The following is a 21,367-nucleotide window of genomic DNA, read 5'->3' as shown; positions in this document are numbered from 1 at the left end:
TTAATACAACTTCCCATATCTTCCCTCCAAATTTTAGTCATTCCAAACTTGGCTCCTCTTTTCCCTTGTCTACACCCTCTATTTAGGTCAGTATTTATAGAACTTTCCAGCAGACCTAGCCATATATTTTTTTCTCATACTGCAACTCTTCCTCTGTCACATGAGCAGATTTACCCGAGCACTGCCTATCTACAAAGAGAATGGGTGCTTTTGTCTCGTATCATTTTCTCTTTCACTCATTGCAATAATCTTACCTCTGGCCCCCACACTACAACAGTCTATCTATATCTGATCAGAATACTACCATAAAGTCTGTTTCGATAGCTCACTGTTTTGATCACATCCTTTGAACTCTTCTGTAGCCCCCATTTTCCTCCTGCATCAGGCTGCTTGACTTTGCTTTCAATGGCCTTCATGCTTTGTAGCCATATATTCATTATCGAATATCATCTTCTGAATTCAGAGAATGCCTCAACAAAAGTTAAGTTTCAATTTCAGATTTTCTTTTAATCCACACATAGTAAGACCTTCACATAAAATTCACAAGGCAATCATTCTTTTTAGACCCTTGAGAAAACTTTCCATTGTGATGACCACAACAGCAGACTAAAGACCAGATTAGCTGAGGTCGCTGCCCACCATGTTGATGAATATTATTTCATTGCTTCTTTGTATATGTAGCTTATCATTTTATCTCGAGTCTGTGAAGACTGAGGATTACATCAAACTCTCCTAGCCACTAAAAGTAATTAAAACACGTAATAGCCTGCCCCGCTTTTAAAAGAGGATTTAATCCTACACTACTTGACATCTTACAGATTCAGAATCAAGCTAGCAGCCTGGACAGGAGAAAGATTTGTCACTTGAACTCAAGTTTGCTAAATAATGCTAGTTATTTTCCCTTTCTCCCATACATACACATATATCCTAACAGACTTCTTACTTGCTTGTTCTCTCCATTTCATCATCATCATCTTCATCCAAGGCAAAATCCTGGTTACTGAGACGCTGGTTGAAACGTGTCTGGAGGATAGAAAACTCACATTATTATTTGGTTTTGTTTTGTTTTTAAAAAAGCCAACCAACAAACAAAAAAGAACAACAACAACAACAAAAACTATTTCAACATTAATTATTTGGAACCTAGCTGCTACTATACTCATTAAGACTTTCTGAGCACCTGATGAGGAAAGCCACATATCGATCAAGTCTTCTAAAGGCTGTTAGAAAAGGACATGAAATCCTCAAGCATCACCAATTAGGGCTAGAAAACCATTTTTCCTCATGGCCTATAGAGTGCATTATTATTTATGCAAAGCCTTGGTTAGCAGAAGGCTGGCTATATGAGGTAAAGCATCACTCAAGTCTACTGCCTACCCTTTCCTGCAATGACAAAACACTATGTTTTACTATTTTCTGATAGAAATATTTGCAAAGTTCTGAGGTTAATGTGGTCTACTAAGCACAGTATGGATTTTTGAAGTGGTAAATACAAAAGAAGCCTATAGTCTCTTTACATAGCTGCATTTATATTAGGCTGTTAAACAGAAGGGCAGTGTAAATAGTATGCCAGCTTGATAACTGTGCACTAAGAATGCCTTTGCGCAGGATAATTTACTGTAAATTACAGTTAACTCAACGTTAGCATACGTTCAGAGCTTCCCAAGGGAGCTTGCATAGAGATTCTTTTTCAAGTATAGTAAAAGTCTTCAGCCTGGTTTTGTTTGCTAAATAACAATTTGATCAAACAGGTTAGTGAGTACTCATTGTGATAGCATGCGAATTTGCAGCACACCAACTGCTCTGCCTCAACCAGAACACTTAAGTCAGGAATTTTAGCCATTTGTGCTTCACAAATGACTGTCTCAAGGTCTATGCATCTCTTACCCTTGTTTTGTATCAACAATACCCCACCCAAAAACAAAATAAAAATAAAATAATATTAATTAAAAAACAACAGCAACAAAAAACTATAGATGCAATTAATCCACATAAGTGATTTTGCGCCATGGAAAACTGGCCGTAATTTAAAGACGTGGATAGAATTTGTGCAAAGGGAAAACAGCGTTAGCTAACTTTAAAGAAAATCGTATGTAAATATAAAGTGTTACTGCCCACATCTCATCATGCAGTTCACCAAATGCTTAAGCCTATAACAAGCCCCTGATGGGGGAGAAATATGACCTTAACTTCAGACTACAAGAAGCTTTGAAATCTTGTATTGTGAGGATTTCAATATGCCACCTGTTACAGATGTTGTCAGTGTTCTATATGTACCAGGACACACACTGTCCTTTTTTCCCCATTACAATCAGGAATGTCCTAATATACATTTTTTATAGGTTGACACATCATTCTCATTCAACAAGAGAGGTTTTAATTAAAGCACCAAGTTTTGATAACACTTTCTGTATCTTTTGTTGACAAAGATGAAACATGGTTCTTAATGTGTTAAACCAAATAAAAACTGCTAAAAATAAAAATAATAAAAAAAACAGAAAGCAAGAGAATTATTACAGTATTAAAAACTAGGAAAAAAAAAAACAAAGCTTCACACTGAGCAAAAGTTATAGGATAGAACACAGAGAAACAAATATACTATTGATACTTCTCATGTATTTTAGAGAGAAATACCTTTTAGAACGTACTTCCTGCATTGGCTGATCTTAGTGGAATAAACAAATAGTACCCAATGGAATTGGAGTAGTTTGGACCGATTTATGAAGCACTATTCATTGAATATGAAACTAGGAAGGTTTAGGAAATATTACAGACAAATGAAGTAAAACAACTTTGAATAAATATGTCATCACAACATATGACTTACTTGACATGTAACAAAATAACATTTTGTAATTTGTTAGCACCAAACAAGAATAACTTTTAACCTTTGAACAGAAATGGTTTGACTATGATTACTTTATTGCAAAGAATCAACTTATGTAATAAACATTTAGAAATGTTTAATGGAATCAAGCACCAAAAACGCAGGACTTAAATCCCAGGTGCAAGTAACAGTAAAAATCATAAAACCATAATATTATGAAAAGAACAAACGACGTTAAAAAGACTGACCTCAAACACACTGATCCAATTATTAGGAGACTGTTAGTGAATATAATACAGGTATATTAAAAACAACATAAACTGTCAAGAAGAAAATAAATTATTAGAAGATGGCTCACTGTCCATTTTGGTGGCCACACCTCTCATGCCAGGATAGTTATCTGGTAATCAGACCACACCAAGATAAGTAAAAGCATTTTAGTTATTCCCTTCAGTAGCTGTAGTCAAGTTAAATTTCCTTTGCAAATTCGATCTCTTTCCCAGTTTTGTGAGTTCTTTGAGTGATTCCCATCATTATTGTAATCAATCACACCACTGCATGTAACTAAAGGGAAGGTTAACCATTTTGCCTTAATTGATACTATTAATCGGTTATCTTAGAGATTACTGCCACCAGGGCAGTATTTAAATTTTAGTATTTGTCTTCACTAGGCAATTAAAATACTTTATTTCTGTAAGACTGGTAATACACTACCTCCTCTGGAAAATTCTGACTGACGCGACATTCATTTACGTTAAAGCTCTAATCCTGACTGACTCTTGGAGGGCAAAACTCTGTCTCACTTTTTTGGAATATGCATCTGAATTAGATGCTGCCATCACTTTCACTTCTATTAATGTAAAGACAAGATTTTGCAGGACAGAATGTTCTTTAAAAATATGGAGAAATTTCAGAAAACAAAAACAAAAGAGAGGCTTGTTTATCTGCAGATGGGTTAACACTGTCAATGGAATAAATTCTCACAAGGTAACTCCATGATTTTTTAACATAATAAATAATGTTTCAAAGAGCATAGACAGAAAAGTGGGTTTGTGAGAAACAGAAACTGAATAAAATTAAAGTCAGTAAACACCACAGGCATAACAGTTTTTGGCCCCCATATGTGGCCCCTTGGAGCACCTACAGACAGTATTATGCAAGCATGTTAGTGAAAGCAAGAATAACATCATACAAAGGAGTATAACTTAGCACATGTCATAAAAAAAAAAACACCACAAAACCTCTAGTTGCTGATGGTCAGAATCTTCTCTTTGAGAAACTATTTTTACTACCAATTTAAATGTTTAGGGGTGCAAAATTACACAAGACAAATTTCAAGAACTAAATCAAATAAAATAGGATTTTTATACCAAAAAAAAGGGGGTGGGAGGGGAAGGAAAATATCTGGCTGTAAATAACAACATTCTTCAGAGTTTACAGCTCTGCAAGTTAGCCACTGAGACAACAAGCAACACATGTTTTTGAATAGATGACTTTCCTCTAGGAGCTGTAATAAAAATGACTGCAAGGGAGGGGTATGTCCAGACTACTTTGCAAAGAAAGAAAAACAAAGAAAGAAACTCTTAATAAATTGCAAAAGGAGAACCATAAATCTTTTTCAATGCTCCACCAGGCAAAGTGACATAGTACATGCACCTGCAAAAGCTGTCAAAGTCATTTAAGAAGTCCTTCCATTACTGACGTATCCTGCTGTTTGCAGTTATTTAAGCTTTTAATTTCTGTCTTTTCTGCATTTTGAAGTGTGTAACCTTCTTTTATACCATTTTATGAAAAAAGGACAGATTTCTGCTTCCTTCCTGATCAACATTCTAACAACAACCAGACCATTTATTACTGTGAGAAATGATATTGTAATACTTCTTTCTTGTTGCACCAGAACTTTATAAAGTCTTAACAGACTGCTGTCATGTTTTTTTCTATAAACTAAAGCAACAAACTTCTTAAAAACTACTTAACTGTTTTGCTTCTTTCAACTAGTCTGGCTTACATAATATAGGCATTTCAAAATCAGGCATTTCGTATTTTTCCTATCTTCGGGCACACAGCACCACAAGAACCCATCTCTCATCTTGCTCAGAATATTGAAGAGTTCAACATATTTATCACACAATGAGCTTATGCTCAGCACACACCACTGTTGAACCACTGTTTTACGCTGTCGTGTAAAACACAGCAGACGAACAACCACAGTCAGAGCAAGGATGTATTCAGACATCCCAGCTCCCCAGAGTGTGAGGGTTCTTGTTGGTACTGTTTTGCTTTGGAAGCGACACTCATATGTTCTGGGGGAATTGTATGGCTGCAGCTGATAAGCTCATGACTTACTGCATTGTTACTGCAATCTTCCGTTTTCCACTGGTTGCAGGCAACCTGCCTTGAATCCTGAATGTTATTTCAATAATAAAGGTGATGCATTTGACTGAGAAGTCATATCTGTCCTCTTTGGTTTCTGCCTGACTCCAAAATCTTTCTGCAACTGGTCTGTTAAAATTGTGGCAAAATTCTGATCACTGAAACCAGGAAGAAAAAAAAAAGGTACTGACAGTATAAATATGGGTAGAACCAAACAAAGTGAGAATAAGTCCTGAAACTGTTCTATTCTGCTTATTGGTAGCCTCACAAAATGTGCTTCTTTGGCATAAAAATGCAGACAAATTACATGAATACTAAAGGATTTAAATGTAAGATGGTTACACTCTTGATTGGGCATGAAAGTCAATCTTTGAAATGTCAGCTTTTTATTTAACACCAGACCTTTCAGAAGCATAACTTCCTGGAATGAGTGCTTATTGATCAGCAGTAAGGCAGGAAGTTTAATAAGGCTGCTGCCATTAATTGTCCTCAATGTGAGAAACAAATAATCTTTTGATAAATGGCAGCACGTATATAATTTCACATTTACTGGCTACTCAATATATCAACACATATAGAGTTTCAAGTAAAGAAAAATATCTACTATGGTTTAAATATATGAAGTACTGCTTGCCTTTTCTTAATAATTTAAAGATAATTCATTCAGTATGAGAAAAAAAATAAACACAAATCCACTATTACTTACGTTTCGGTATTTTATTTCATCTATCCTCTGCAACGCAATCACAGACATAATTACAATTTCACCTCCAGTAGGGAGGCAAAAGATCTCAGACTATCAAACTTTCTAGTTAACCACAACCCACTGCCTTTCCTTCCGGTTAAGGACTGAAAACTAAAGCCATGGATAATGAGATCACAGGAAAAGCACTTCACCTAACACTCCACAAGAGACAAGACTGATGGGGGAAAGAGAGGAAAAACAGAGATAACACAGAAGTACAGTTACCAAACTTTCTCTTCTTCAATGCCTTTCCTTTTTCAAGGATATGGCACAAACTAAACAACTTCCATCCTTCCTAGTACAGAAGCCTTCCCTGCTTTAACAAAGTTAGATGCACATGGTACATTTGAAAGAGCACGGAGTAGCTGGAAATATGCACAACTATATGCCATGAGACAAAAGCATCATTGATTCTGAGATCCTGATAACTAAAATGATGCAGAAAAATAAATCCACGAAGTAGGTCCCCAGTGAGAGAAAGAAATCCTTTTCTGTGGCAATAAAGAGCCTATAAGAGCATGAAATCCCTCAAATCTGTTTAAAGCCACAGTCAACCAGAAATTTATAGATAAGAGTATGGGTTACATACTCTTACATACTGAAGTTACAAGTAAGCTGCGACATAATAGAGACCTCCACTGCTTCTATAAATTTAAATGAAACATTAGTATCAGTGCTGAGGTAGGATTTGTTATAGGAGTGATAAATCTGTTGAGGTACCTAGTCATGGAAAGCATATTCTAATTCTTTCTTTTCTGAATTAGTGTGGTGAAAAATTAACAGACTCTAAACCTTCTACATTTATACTCCTGAACACAGATGATACTTGAGGATATTGTAATACTGCTTTTGATTTTTATGGATTAATCATGCCTCTGCTCATGTTAATTTCAGAAATAGTTCCTTTTCCCCAAAACAACAAATAAAGTTTCATTTTCTCTGAAGAATCACAGAGCTGTTTTTCTCAGGAAGCCTGCACCATCTCCTACCCCTCTGAAATAGACCGAGGCCCCACTCTGCCTAAAGCTGGGTCTCACTCCCAAGTAGCCAGCTTGGTCTCATTCTTCTCCATGGCACAGCGGCTATTCTTAGCAGAAATGGTCATTTTCAGCTGACACGCTGTGGCATCATGCCACGCAGCATCCTTGCTGTGGAGAGTGCAGCATCCAAAGGCTGCCTGGCTTTCTTTTTATTGGCGACAAGCAGAAGCATTAGACCTTTAAAACATGACACCTGAGATTTCCAGTGTAAGAAGATGAAGATAAGAGGAGCACAAAAAGAAAGGAAAAACTAATCGATGTCCATATGCACAAAGGCATGTGGAAGACAGGAAAGGGAGCATGTTTCTGAGGTAACATGCAAGTCCAGAGACCGGGATGTAGCTTGGGAGCACAGAGCGACTTCAGTGATTCAGAAGAGTTGTAAACCCAGCTTACATGGCTGGAATATGCTATCTATTTGATACCATTCTTAAGCAGGTAAAAAACAAGATTACTGGTTAAATCAATATTTCCATTAAAATGTGCATCGTATCCTTGCACCAGCAGAAGTATCACATGGCAAGATCCCTGCTGGAATTGCTGATGACAGATCACATGCGACTTTTCTGAAAGGAAGAACTAACAAAACACAAACACGTTAAATGAACAATACAAGTGACTGAAGGTAAAATGTAGGAAGCAGACGTGATCATAAACACAAACATCATATATCTTCGAACTTCAAAATTTAATCGGAAGACCAAATATCACAAAATTTATAGAAGGTAAAACCTGAGCAGTGCTGAACTCTGTCCATCAAAACTACAGACGAGCCTATGGAAGGAAGCTCTGTACGAAGCATGACAACAGACTAATCACATTTGCAAGGAAAAACTGATTGTGCCTTAGGAACAGAAAGATTGCCTCTAAATAAATTTCTGTCCAAGGCTCGCAGCCAGAGGAATCGGGCAGTGAAGAGGAGTCCCTCCACCTGTTTGACGCCACTAGGGGTATTCTGTTCGACAAAGAGGGCCTTTCTCTGCAAGGCACCTGGGAACACGGATGGGACTCAGATACGCATACTCTTCACTAATTTCAGATGCTTTATTGACAAATAAGCATCGGGTAAGGGCAGCATTGGGATTCAATCCAGATGCTAGGTGGGCTGAAATGCCCTTTGGTCATGCCTCTGTCTTTCTACCTACTGTGGAAAAAGCATCGCTACTGACTTTGGCATTTCAGTGTCTAAAATTAGATGGGTTTAATCTGAGCTTTCATATTCAGGGACACTGAGATCCCTGCAGGAAAGGCTCTTTCTGTTCCTTCCACTTCTTCCTCTTTTTGCCCCCAGGCCAAACTTTATTTTTTAATTGAACTTCTTTATTCTTTTTTTTTTTCTTCCTACTCAGTTACAGGATTAGAGAGAGGGAAAGAAAAGGTTAGGGAACAGACAGTACCAGAGCTGAAGCTTTAGACATAAGGTTGTGCTCTCCAAACTTTGAGGCCAGAAAACAAAAGCAAAATGGAATGGACACAGGTGGACTGACCCTTTGGTTCCCTGCTTTGCTAGGTGGAGCCGGAATGCTACCCATGATTGCTCTTCAGGAATATAGAAGGAACACAGCAAACTAAGCAGAAGATAGCACTGTTACATGAGGATGTCTATAAATCCTCCTGTTTGTGAAGCAGCCTTTTTCTGTCAGACCCTCTCGCTTGTAGAAGAAAGGCCCTCAGAAAGGCTGCCCTTCTGTTAGTTAAAGAACTAAAATCTAATAACCAGATCTAATAACCAGAAAAAGCATCTGCAAACTTTTTGATGGTCTAAATATCTCTCTTGGATAGATCATAGGTAGATGTGCCGGTGATTTTGCCCTGAAAAAAGCAAGTGTTGCATTAAATACCACAAAGGGCAACAAAAAAATCCAGACCCATTTCCTGACCATTACCCTATCTTTCCTCACTTCTTTAAAAGGAAAAAACAAACAAAAACAAACAAACAAACAAACAAGGAATCAGTAATTAGTGGAAAGAGATCTCAGGTGATGCTTATTGCAAAACTTGAAGAAGGACAGGCAAGGTTTACTTCACTTTGCAGGTGTAAAATGAATGGCAGGATCCTGCCAGAGACTTGCAATACTTCTTCACTTAAACCCATGGAGAGATTGGGGCAGAGAATAGGAAAAAACTCATACTAACAAAAACACCAAAATACACTTTACAAAGCTCTATTGCTTCTTTTTCATTTAAATGTGCTCACTGACTAACTGAAAATCAGTCACTGTCACTGCTCAGAGGCAGTATCTACTATCATCTTGCGAGGGGGAAGCTTTGAGCAACATGGTAATTATAGCTCTACTTGGCAGGGTGCATTCCTGAAAATAAAATTATGCATGATACATGAAAGCACCTAAATAGTTAGGTTACATTAAATCCTGCTAATCTTCTAGTTAAAAAAAAAAAAAAGCAACAATAATGTGAGGATGTAGTGCTTGATTTCTAAATGGTCTGCTGTCATAAAAAGCAAGGTTTATACATGGCAGAGGATACATGTATGCATGTACCACTGAGGAAAGGTGTTAGAGCCACGAGAGGGCACTCTCGTAATCTACAATTTGAATTTTTGCTGCCTAGGTTTTTCATTTTTAATTAAAAGGAAATCTGACTGTTTTGCAGAATGAAGAGATCTCACTTGACACACCAAGACAAAAGATTTTTCTCCAACTTAAAGGAAGCTAAATGATATTTACAGTATTTTCACATTATATAATATTAGCTGAAGAAACAGAATGTACTGATCAACTGAAGCTTACTTCAAATCTATATTTCATATAAAATGTATATTACATGAAAAATAGCTGTTCCTATTTATGAAATGTCAATTTCTAGAATTGTAGTCAATGAGAGCCAAAGTTACCTCCAGCTATGTAACCAGTATTTTCTATGGACTTCATGTATAAATATGATCTCAAGCACATTGTCTGAATCGAAATATAGATACAGGTCCTTAACCAGAGCTATTATATTTCTGAAATTATTGTGGGTTTCTGTGTGGTTTTTTCCTTTTTTTTTTTTCTTACTTTCTTAAAGGCGTTCAGTCTCCTGATATAAAATATGTATATTCAGTACTGCATTATCACAAGCATTTTCTCTCCTCTTTTATGTTTGCGGGAAAAAAATATCTTCAGAATAGCTCCCTCTCGCTATCTTTTTTCAGGTTAGGAAGTAATCAGTTACTCGAAGCCCTCTGTAGCTAATGATTATGTCACTTATTTTGCTGGTCATTGTAGGGGTATTGATAAATGTGGCACTCCTGAAGGTAAGGTTATTCTGAGAACATCTTCCTCCCTGACACTTGCTCTCTTTGTTGAAGAGAAGCCAAGTACACCTACTGCAAGCAGAATTACATACTTTCTAGTTAATGACATACTACAATAAAACTGTAAGAGCTGTATTTGTGTGGGTTTGTTTGTTTGTTTAAGAAAGGTAATTCTGTTCAGGAATACTAAGGAAAAAGTTCAGACAAACTTGTCTTTTATTACTTTATGCAAAAGTGTTTTTAAAACCTTTTTAGACACTATATTTAAATCCTGCAGAGTCATGGAAAGTAGCTCACTTGGCTTCTTCAATATACAAGCATTAAAAGTAGCAGTGACACACAGAGATTCCTGGTAAATCCACACTTCAAATCCAAATGCCCAGGTTTCCACTACGTCTGCAGACTAGTGCATGCCTAAAGGTACAGGTATTACATACCTTTCCTTAGAGACAAGGGAGCATTGCTAACTTACTCATTATAAAATGAACTCGTACTTGTTACTTGGCATTCTGCAAATCTGCAAGGATATTTTATTAGCCACTAAATACATTAGTACTATTTACATCCCTAAATGCTCCATTTTTAATAAGCTACCCTATCACCCGATGTAACAGTAAAATTACAAAGATCTTATTCATGAAATCAAACAGATCTTCCCAGCATTCTAACCAGGTTCATAATAGACACATTCTCTTTTCAATTATTTATTTTGAGCAATTTTGTAGAGCTCCTGCTGCATTTAGGTCCTTGTCTACCTAGAAATCATTACCTGGGTGTATGTAACAAAACAGAATTAAAATGGATTATGCAAAAACTGAATGCTCAGTAGTCTAATACATGCACTACCATACCTCTCTCATCAATAGTTAAAGGAACTCAGCAATATTGTTGGCAAGATATTGCTAAAAGAGTTGAACCAACCTCATGCTTGCATTAATTTTTATTTCAAAAATGTATAGCTGGTAATTTCTTATATACCATATCCTCTCTATCTAATTAAAGTAGAAGATAAAATATATCAGACTTGTTATTAGATCTAGACATGAAACAGTTAACAGCAGTGCACATGCCAAGGTTTTAATAAGGCTTAACAATAAAAAGCTTCAATCCTCCACTTTCACTAGATTTTGTTGTTGTGGTTTTCCCTTGCTTAGGGCAATCCATCTGTTAATGTTGACTTGCAATATAGTTAAGCTCACACACATATAAAAAGCCTAGAACAGCTAACCTAAGCAAGAGTAAGCTCAAATGAATATTACAGAGATAGAACAATTCATCTCAGGTAAAGATTAATTGTGTGTATGTGAATGTGCGTGCACACAGGCACATGAGTGTGCTCATGTTATTTTTACTTTTTTTTTTAGGAAAGATTTTCAAAATGCAAATTATAGGAGGGCAAGCTGACCACTACAGTTTGCAATAACACATTGAATTATTTATCCTCCAATTAGATTTTGACAGCTATTTTACATGCTACGATTTGTTTTGCTTTACTGTTTTTTTTTTTGTTTTGTTTTGTTTTTTAAAGTCTATTGCCAATCTGGCAAAAGAAAATATAATAAAACCACTATGACAGAAGTGATAAAGCTTAGTAAATATTCATTGTTAAAAACCGCTCTGCACTGTGACCAGTGCTGGTATTCTCCCTGGGCCAAACTGGCCTTGTTTTCAATAAAACCAGAGAAGTATCCTTTCCCTTGAGCCCTGTTAGGCTGAGGCTGCAGTTGGAACTGTCATCTTCACACAAAAGCAAAGGGGCTGGGTTTTACAAACGCAAAGCCTAATTGGGAGATCTTCATGGCTGTACCCTTGACATTTATTAAAGCCTCATCAACAAAACAGGAAATAACCGTACTAATTAGCAGACCCACATACAAACTACTATTTATTGGGGTAAAAGCAGATTCACTTTCTATTGTAAAGCAAACATCCCCAGTCCCCAAAATCCCCTTATAAACCAACCTTTAAAATGGTGTTTTAGAGTGAAGGAAACTTTTGTATCATACACAATGTTTCAAATGAAATACATTTTACAGTATCTCAGATAACTATTAGTTAGTATTTAATTGTTTCCAAGCGCTGGAGAATGAATAGCTCAACATATGCATCTAACATGACACAAAATGTAGTAACAAATTCTCTATATTTACAAGTTTTAAAATAATATGGAAGAGAGAAAGAGCAGAGGGGCCTCTAGATTGGAACAATAAGATTATTAAAAAGCACTCTCTTTCGTTTGTTGTTTGTTTAGGTTTTGAGGGGATATTCAAATACATTGATGTTGCAATTTAATCAATACTCAGTCCCTATTTTATATATCTATCAAAGTGCATGAATTGCCAGGTTAGCACTACTACTGCTACTGACGCTCAAGGGTACCATTTTAGAAATCTGGGGGGAAAGGTTCATCTGCAGCAACAGACAGTCACAGAAAAAATATTAAATCTTAGAATAGTAGCAAACAATGAGGTTCACTTGTTTTATGCTATGGATTCAGAACTAAATCAAACAGTCTCTCTTACGCACTTGTGAATACCTACGTATATTTTTTATCTGGGCATAAAGTATAAAATCAGCACCTAACTATAAAAGAAATTGCATTTATTTTATCTTATTCAAACACTTAAACGGGAAAAAAAAAAACATAAGAGAAGCAACAGCAGACTTATTTGGGAGAAATCTTTGCTTTGTTTGCTTTTGGGGAGGAGGAAAACAGTGTAAACGAGAGGGGAAGGAAATGGTGTAAGACCAGAGTTCCTGGGAGAGACCACCCTGCTCCTTCCCCCAGCCTGGGCTCAGGTGGCATCTGGGAAGAGAGCTTAGAAGACCTGGGACATGCTGGATGCAGCACGGCTAGATTGTGGGCCATTAGTTACGCTGCTTTGCCTGTAAACAGACGCTATATATGTACATACCTGTATGTGTGTGTATACATACATGCATGTGTAATACGTATAAACCCATACAGAACTATGGAATTATATGCACTCTTTCTGTCTTGTTTTCAAAATGACTGATACAAACAGCAAGAATAATATTGAGGGATTTAGCACTATACAAACAAACAAGAATACAGAAGTTTAATTGTTGTGCCAGAACAAGCCTTCAAGAGAAATGCTAAATTTCATGGAGGTAAATCATATTCTTTTGTATCCCTAGACTCCTGTACTTAGCAGCAGGCAGGACTACTACCATACTAGTAAATTACTGCAGATTTCCTTAATAAAAGCAGCCTATAGAAATTCACTGACTGTAAGAGTACATTTGTGTTACACGTTTACACAGATACATACAATTGTAGATTGACCTACACTAATCTGCATATTTTGGTGTGGTGTGCTATATATTAAAATAAGTTATCCATTAGAAGTAATATTTTAAGAACCCATTCCTGTTATTAACATTACAGTTCTAGAGTCATGCATAAAGCAAAGGATATCTTCTGTTCTGATACTCAGTGAAGAAAACGTGCTGTACAGAAGTTCCTGAAAGAACGGAGGCACCACAGTTGCCTATACATAAAAATACACTGCGGGCACATAGTTTAACACTTTATCACTGGCTTTAAAGGGATCATGAAAACATGTACAAACTAAACACTGCCTAAATAATTAAAGCAGAAAATCCTTTTGTTATTTATAATACTACAAAAAATAGTGACTTAACCCTAATGTACAATTTCAACATTATTTCACGATAATCTGTATCAATTCTACACTACATTTCAAAAACTTTAGGGATAAAACTGAACTAATTCAAAACTAAATTGATTACATGCACAATTCAGTGTTATTGCACTATCTAAAGTTAAAAAAAATGCTACTACATCAGCTGGACTGCGTTTCTATATTTTGTATCTGATGAAAATATATGCAGTAAAATCCATATATAAAAATTCATTACATGCATTAAAAATATGTAATAACAATATAACATAAAATCTATACCCACACATTAAAATACGCACATACGCAGACATTTGTTGAGTAAAAAAAGTATTACAAAACCTATTTTATAGATATCTTCGAGATAAAACTGTCAAAATGAATGCAGAGATATTAAAACACTTTCCGAAGTTGAAACATTACACCTGTTACTGCAATTCAAGACTAGAAAGGATTAGAGAACAAAAGGGTAAGAGATTGACACCGTATTAACTAGATGACTTAGTAAACTAATAAGTTGTAACTATCTGAAAAAGGCTAACAGCCATGCAACTGCCAAATCAATTTATTATAAATGCAATATTGATGGGTCCAACTATAAGAAACTTATAAAAAAAAGCTTAACACAGATCTGTGAATAGAGCAGAAGGTATTTTTTTTGTGAGAAGCCTTTATCAAAAACAGCATTTAAGCCTAAATTAAATCTCAGATCTATACTGATAAATCTCTTTTTCCCCCCCCTCTCAACAGGGATGAAGTATGAATAGCATTTTTTTCTACTTTTGAGCAGTATACTATGACAGAAGTATTGCTATAAACATAGCCTTTCAATCACACTATTTAAACACAGACAGTACAATAATCTTAAACAGATTCACTGATGCGTTACTATAGCTGGAAAAAAATTACTCATAATCATAAGGACAGAAGTTTCTGGGACATTACCTGTGCAAGTCTTCGTTTTTCTGAGTTTCCTCTTTTCTCATTATGTGATGTGTAGACTGAAGCACTCTGTACTGCACCAGTGCTGCAAGTTCCATACTCTTCCTCACTCTCCTATGCAACAAAACAGCTTTAAATTTCTTTATTTATAATCGTTATCTGCAAATGTACCCTTTATATTATGCATGCAGAAAGCATTCAAAATTATCTTGCCACAACCCATTACTGTCATGAAAATACCATCTGTAGTAAGAAAATCAAATTTAGCCTTTCAAGAAGCCAAATTATCAACATTGTCATTTAAAAGATGAATTGTTCAAATGTCTAGGAAGTATTTTTGAAAGCTTTCTTAAAATAGCATAAAAATATTTTAAAAATGCTTCCTTCTTCCTAAAGAAAAATCTTGAGTGGAAACACAATGTTCAGGAGATGCAGCTACAAAATGCGTAAAATACCTTTTCTGATATTTCTGCAATGTTCCTTTTGCAAAATGAAACTGTCTTCATTTTTGAACACTGCAATTGTTCACATACCTTACAAAACCAAACCAGACAACTACACCTTCTGAAATACATTGCACTGTAAGATTTCCATCTCAAATTCTCAGCTTGAAGCAAAGGCTTCAATTGTGATATCAAAGCAATCAACTTTATGAAAACATACATGCTGTTAATGTATCTTTGAAGACCTCTGTTGTTTTATGATAAAATATGCAAACAATAAAGAGATTATTCAGTGGATGCATAGAATGACAGATAGTTGCCAGAGGGCTCGTTATGAAAAATGTATTGTTGAACAAAGGGCTAAGCACATTTCAAAAGTCATTAAAAACACAAATCTCATGTGATTTGTAAAGTATAAGCTTCAAACATACATGAAGCAAGGTAAGAAAGTAAAAAATGTACTACGTACCTTGTGTTTCAACTTACTCCTTACTTCTTTTATTCCTTGCCTTGCATGATTTTTTGCCTAGAAAATTAAAAAATACTTAAGTAGCTCTGTAAGATATTGGCTGTAGTCATGGAGCATGCTTTATGATACCATACTTATTTATTTTTCTTTTTTTTTTCACACCAGGTGCTATAAAAAGGACAAGAATCTATCACAAATTTCATATGCGCTTTGTCAGTATGTTTTATATATTCATGCTTTATCAGTATACCTAAGATGTTTTTTCAGTACATGCATGCCAATGTTGTAAAAACATATATGCTCAAAAAATCTCTGATATTACTGAAGATGAGCTAAAAATGGTCTTTAACATCAGTTCTTTATTGCAAGTGGTCCTTTAAATTTGAAAGGCTATTTTAGCAGCAAGGCATGTTGGAAAAATGTTAAGATTTTCAAGATGACTGCTACAGTGTTCCAGTCTGGCAACTTGCAGGGCAACATCAATCTTAAGAGAAATGAAGTGATTTCATATGCAGATGGAGATTTTGCCCAGTGTTGCTGAACAGAATAGTGCTGCTATTTAGGGGAGAATTCTGTATGTATTAAAATAGTCAGCTAAGGATCACTGTTGCATAGAAAACAGAGCCAAGAACGTTCTTCAATAGAGAAATGAATTATCAATACAGGATATCATGTACTTATGTGAAAAAAGAAAGAATGAAGGAGGAAGAGAGGGAGATGAAGAGGAAAAAACAAGAAAGGATATATTGTGGTGAAGGGAACAAAAACAAACAAAAAAAACCCTAAGCCTAATAGAAGGGGTATTTTTCCTATATGAATATGGTTCATATAGCAAAGAGCTAGAAAAGTTTTCAAGGTTGCCTTGAAAATAGGACCTTTTAAAATATGGTTGGGGGCATAAATCCGTGGAAACCACCTATTTTTGTACGTTTTTCTGTACCTGGAAATTCAGAAAAAGAAAATCATTTTCTTGATTCAAGAGGTCAGAGAGCCTTTTTGATCCTTAAATCATACATCTATAAGCTCAATAACAGCACAATGGGGTGCCATGTAGCAGATGCTAAACTGAGAGCCACTTTTAACTTTGCAGTTCACACTCACTGCATTTGGATGCACTTAGGAGTACTTTGTTCTAACACTGAGGGATGGTATCAATCACATTATTTACTCAAGGCTACCAAATAGTTATGTAGCAACTATGAAATGCATATTTCATTTCTCTAGTAGGAGGCTAGAGAAGGGCAACAGTATGAGACATTAAATGAGAATACCGTAAACAGACAGATCCTTAAAAAATTTACCAGTGTTCCTTAGTATAAACAGCAGTTCACTTAGAATAATCTTGATTATCAAAGACTATTACCAATACTGAGTGCTGGGAGATCATGTAACCACTGCCTAAGCTAATATAAACCAAAGAATAATAATTTCCAAATAACCGGTTAATGAATAATTTCTTGAATTATAAATGAGTACATGAATATGAAGTATATTTAATTTATTTACCTGTTTTTCTCTTCATGACTGCTGTGTTTTTCAATTGATGTAAAATTAAAAATTCTCTTTGAAAACTTTACTTGAAGTATACTAGCTTAGACTGATGTTCTGATTTATTCAGGACTACTTATTATGCATCCAACTATTGAAACAGTTGGAAAAGCAAAAAGGAAGCTGAAAGTCTTTTCTCATATATTTAAAAATCTAACCTTAAAATACTTCCCATTTCATTTTAATCTCTTGCCTTTTTTTTTACTTTCTGTACCAGATAGTACCTTTTAATTTAACATGCTTTATTGGTTAGGCAGTGTTTTAAAACAAGATATTTAAAGTTCAAAGGTATAAGCATTAAATCTAGATAAACATGAGTATTCTGATATAATTTTTTTAAACAGAAAATGACAAAAAAGACTGCTGCATGCATTTTTGATGCTCTACCACCTCTTTACAGTAGAGCAGCACTTAGTGCCTAAGAGAAATTCCATCCATGTAAGCCAGGACTCCATTTTTCCTGCATGATCTTCTGAATAGAGAATATTCTCTGCATCATGTTAATACTATATATAACTACATACTGTAACACTATATTTATAATTAAATGTAAATTTACAAAATGTTTTAGATTCATGTTAACTTTGCAACGCATGAGTTGCTACCGGACCTTAGTGTAAATGAGAATTTCTATTTTCAGAGTCCATATTTTGATCATGTCGTCATCATGTTAGGATTAATTTACAGCCGTGTATCAACCACCTAAATGATATTCAAATAAGCTTCCAGTGTGTATTATGATTGAAACAGTAACAGTGCATTGACACTTTGAAAATATCTGTTGTTATATACAAGCTATCTGGAAGACACTGTTACCAATTCTATACCCTAGTGCTCTATGAGAAAACAAATGAAGCTAAAAGCATTCTGCAGGCGGAAGTGTTTTTCTGCAAAACTTTTGTAAAATAGTTAGGTTTTTCAGTATTCAGGAAGAATCAGAGGTGGTAGGTAGTTATGACATTTTTACGTAATACTTATTTGATATAGATATCTTACAAATTTATATGCTGTTTTCACAGCTGGAGTGGCTTTGGTCATTGCCGTGTTGATCAGCGCACCACCTTTCTGCAATGTATAAAACATTGTATATTAGTAAGATTTATAACATAAGTCAAAAGTTAAGACAACAGCAAGGAAATCAACAGTGTGCCATAAAGAAATAACAATCTTAAATTGGTAAGAATAACCACAGCTGTGTTTCCTCCACAACCTACTTTCTGCAGATACACAAGGGTTACAGTATGTCATTATCATAGCTGACACATTTATCAATGCATTCTAACAGAATGATGTATCTTCATTCTTCATTCACTGTTACCGTTTCAAAATCAATTCAGAAGTTCTGGCTATTTTTCATGTGCTCCTATCTTATATTATGTAACTCCGAAATACTTTGACCTGAAAGAAATAACTAATCACACAAGAATTCTGTTAATCTAAAATAATATATTTTACTAATCCTGCAGAATAACAAGGTTACTCCAAGGGTCTTCGCTAGTCAAACTATACAAATCCGTATTAACTATATTGCTGTTTACTAGAAGTGATAAACTTCATATCAAATTGTGCTGTTACAACTAATTCACAGTTACGGAACCCAATATGATAGGGAATGCATTGAAACTCTTTACTTCTGTATGTTTACAGAAGTACCTTGTGTGTTTTGGCATTTGTTTTGAGGATGGGACTTTTTTTCACCAAGAAAAAAAACAACACATAATTCTTGCATATACCAAAAATATGTTGTTTACTATAGAATATTCTTATACTTTTGTTTTCAAATGAACAAACACTTACCATTACATACATACATATAATGAAGAGGACAAAGACTTAAAGAAAAGGCAGTCCAGGATATAGGTTGGTTTTTTGTTTGTTTTCTTTTTCCTCAAAAATCAATTACTTAACCAACAAAACATATATACCTTCACTGTATGCATCCACTGCTGATAAGATCTTGAATTTCCTGAAATTAAAATGGAACATAAAACAAAATCAAACACACTTTCAGTATTTTAACAGTTTCAACTCTCTTTACAATCTGCATAAAAAGTTCTGTTAGAGGATTATTCATTAATTTGATTCTTCACAGATAGACATGATATTTAAAGATAAGAACATATGTACACTAAGAAAAAAATGGTTCTCTTACTTAATATTTTCTGTTTTATTCGTAAAAGTTTATCTCTTCACCACACGCATTTTTTTTTTTTAATTCCAATTGAGGTACCAAGCAAAATTAAAAGTACAGTAACATAATGCTAAAAATTCAAAAAAAAAATAAGATACACCAGCATGAAGGAAAGAACATATAAATGAACTTCATTCAAGCATAATGATCCCCCTGGGTAAACTTTCAAGTAAGACCATGATATGGACTGCAGATGGTACCATCCCAAGGAAAAAGAACTGGAGAAAAGCCCGGGGATTATGGCATCACTGTGTCCTCGTGTAGGAGAAATTATTGTAAAACGTTTACTGTACCTACTTTCCTTTTTTTTATTCAATATTCACATATCATCTGGCCCATGCTGTCACTCTTTCCATATCTGAGCTGTATCTTTCATGGCCCATGACTTAAACAATTACTTGAGATAGTACAAGAGACCACAGAAAATCACCAAGTTTTAACTGTCTAGTACTTGGGTAGAGACTTAAGAGAAGCCAATAAAAACAAAACAACAACAACAAAAGATCAGTATATATTCATTTACAGAAAGGCAATGCTAACATTGCATACCCTGAGCTAAAGTTGAAACTCCTGACAAGAAAATGCAGACTCCTTGCAATGAACAATTATGAGAACTGAGGTTCAAAGGCTTTCACTTTTTCACTGTTTTCTTGTACTACTAGCAATGACACTAGTACCATTTAGGGAAATAAATCTTGACCAGCTAACTGAAAAAAAAAAAAAAAAAGATTTATAAAAAATAATGGAATCAATATTTTATTTTCCAATTTCCAATTTGATTTTCTCAACTGGTTTAGTTATGATTGCATATGTGGGAAAACGTGAATTTAAAAAGAGATTACTTAAACATTTTCCATTTGATTTTGTACCTTTTAAATTATACTCTCTATACCATAGAATACATTCACTTGTTCATTTCACAGCTTACAGCTCACTTTCTGTGATGTTTCTGAATGCTAGGTTCCACCTACTTTTATTTTTTTATTTTTTATTTTTTTACTTTTTATTTTTTTAAACTTTGGACCATCCGATCAAGTGGATGGGATTTCACTCTGCAGAGATCACAGTTCTACTTCTTTAGTGTCACAAAACACCACCTTCCATTGCATGCATATTGTTAGCCCTGCATTTCATAACGATAATGAGAAGGCAGTTATGTAAATATTGAATATGTGCTCTAAGCAATTTGTCCACAACCTGGCAATATACAGCTTGTCTGACTTGAAAAGTAAGCACACAGTGCAATCTAAGCAAGAATGGCTCCTGAAGCCAAGCACCCCCTTGCAAGCATGGCCAGGTGAGATGTGGTTCACAAGCTGCCAGTGCATGGCCCAAAAGCAAACTTTATCTCAGTTCTAATGCAGTTTTATTGCAGCCTCTTGACCCCCTAACTGCAGTGAGCGAACGGACTCCAAATACTGACATCGCCTATCTGAGTAATGGATGCTCAATGCCTAAAATCTGTTTACAGAGCAGCATAAGTTACACCATAATGGCAGAAAAGAAGCAAATCTCTGTTTAACGTAACCGCACTTTAATCAAGAAAAAAAAAACAAATTACGTGCCATTATGTGCCAGATCATAGCACAAGACACAGAGGGCAGGAGAAGGCACTGAAAATCTTTAACAGAAGGACTGATGTACTCTGATTATAACAAAGGTATTCTGCAGAAGGTAAAGATGACACTGCACCACTCCACGATTCCTCTGTGTGGGCCAAGTTCTCTCCTCTGTGAATATGCCCACATAAGGGCAGCCTTGGGAAGGATGTCCATCCAAACCTGCCATGTGCAACTTGGTGGATTTGTTCAAATCACAGAACCTCCATCTGTTAAGGAGGCTTTTACTCTACTTTCAAGATTGACCAT

The 21,367-nt window shown here is 35.3% G+C and overlaps 1 protein-coding gene across 2 annotated transcripts in view; it reads right to left on the bottom strand.

Annotated features, from left to right (window-relative positions):
* The window catches only part of DENND1B (DENN domain containing 1B), a 158,416-nt gene that overhangs the window by 8,608 nt on the left and 128,441 nt on the right, over nt 1-21,367 (bottom strand). For both annotated transcript variants that reach the window (XM_048067142.2, XM_048067143.2), the window contains 5 exons: nt 19,234-19,274; nt 18,305-18,373; nt 15,761-15,817; nt 14,852-14,962; nt 944-1,023 (listed from right to left, as the gene is read on the bottom strand). In XM_048067142.2, coding sequence (XP_047923099.1) covers nt 944-1,023; nt 14,852-14,962; nt 15,761-15,817; nt 18,305-18,373; nt 19,234-19,274 — 358 coding nt within the window. The remainder of the gene's footprint in view (nt 1-943; nt 1,024-14,851; nt 14,963-15,760; nt 15,818-18,304; nt 18,374-19,233; nt 19,275-21,367) is intronic.

This window comes from Anser cygnoides, chromosome 8 (genome assembly GCF_040182565.1).
Source record: "Anser cygnoides isolate HZ-2024a breed goose chromosome 8, Taihu_goose_T2T_genome, whole genome shotgun sequence".
In the NCBI taxonomy this organism is placed as follows: domain Eukaryota; kingdom Metazoa; phylum Chordata; class Aves; order Anseriformes; family Anatidae; genus Anser; species Anser cygnoides.
The sequence above is the reverse complement of the archived record's forward strand: the minus strand, read 5'-3'. Positions and strand labels throughout refer to the sequence as shown.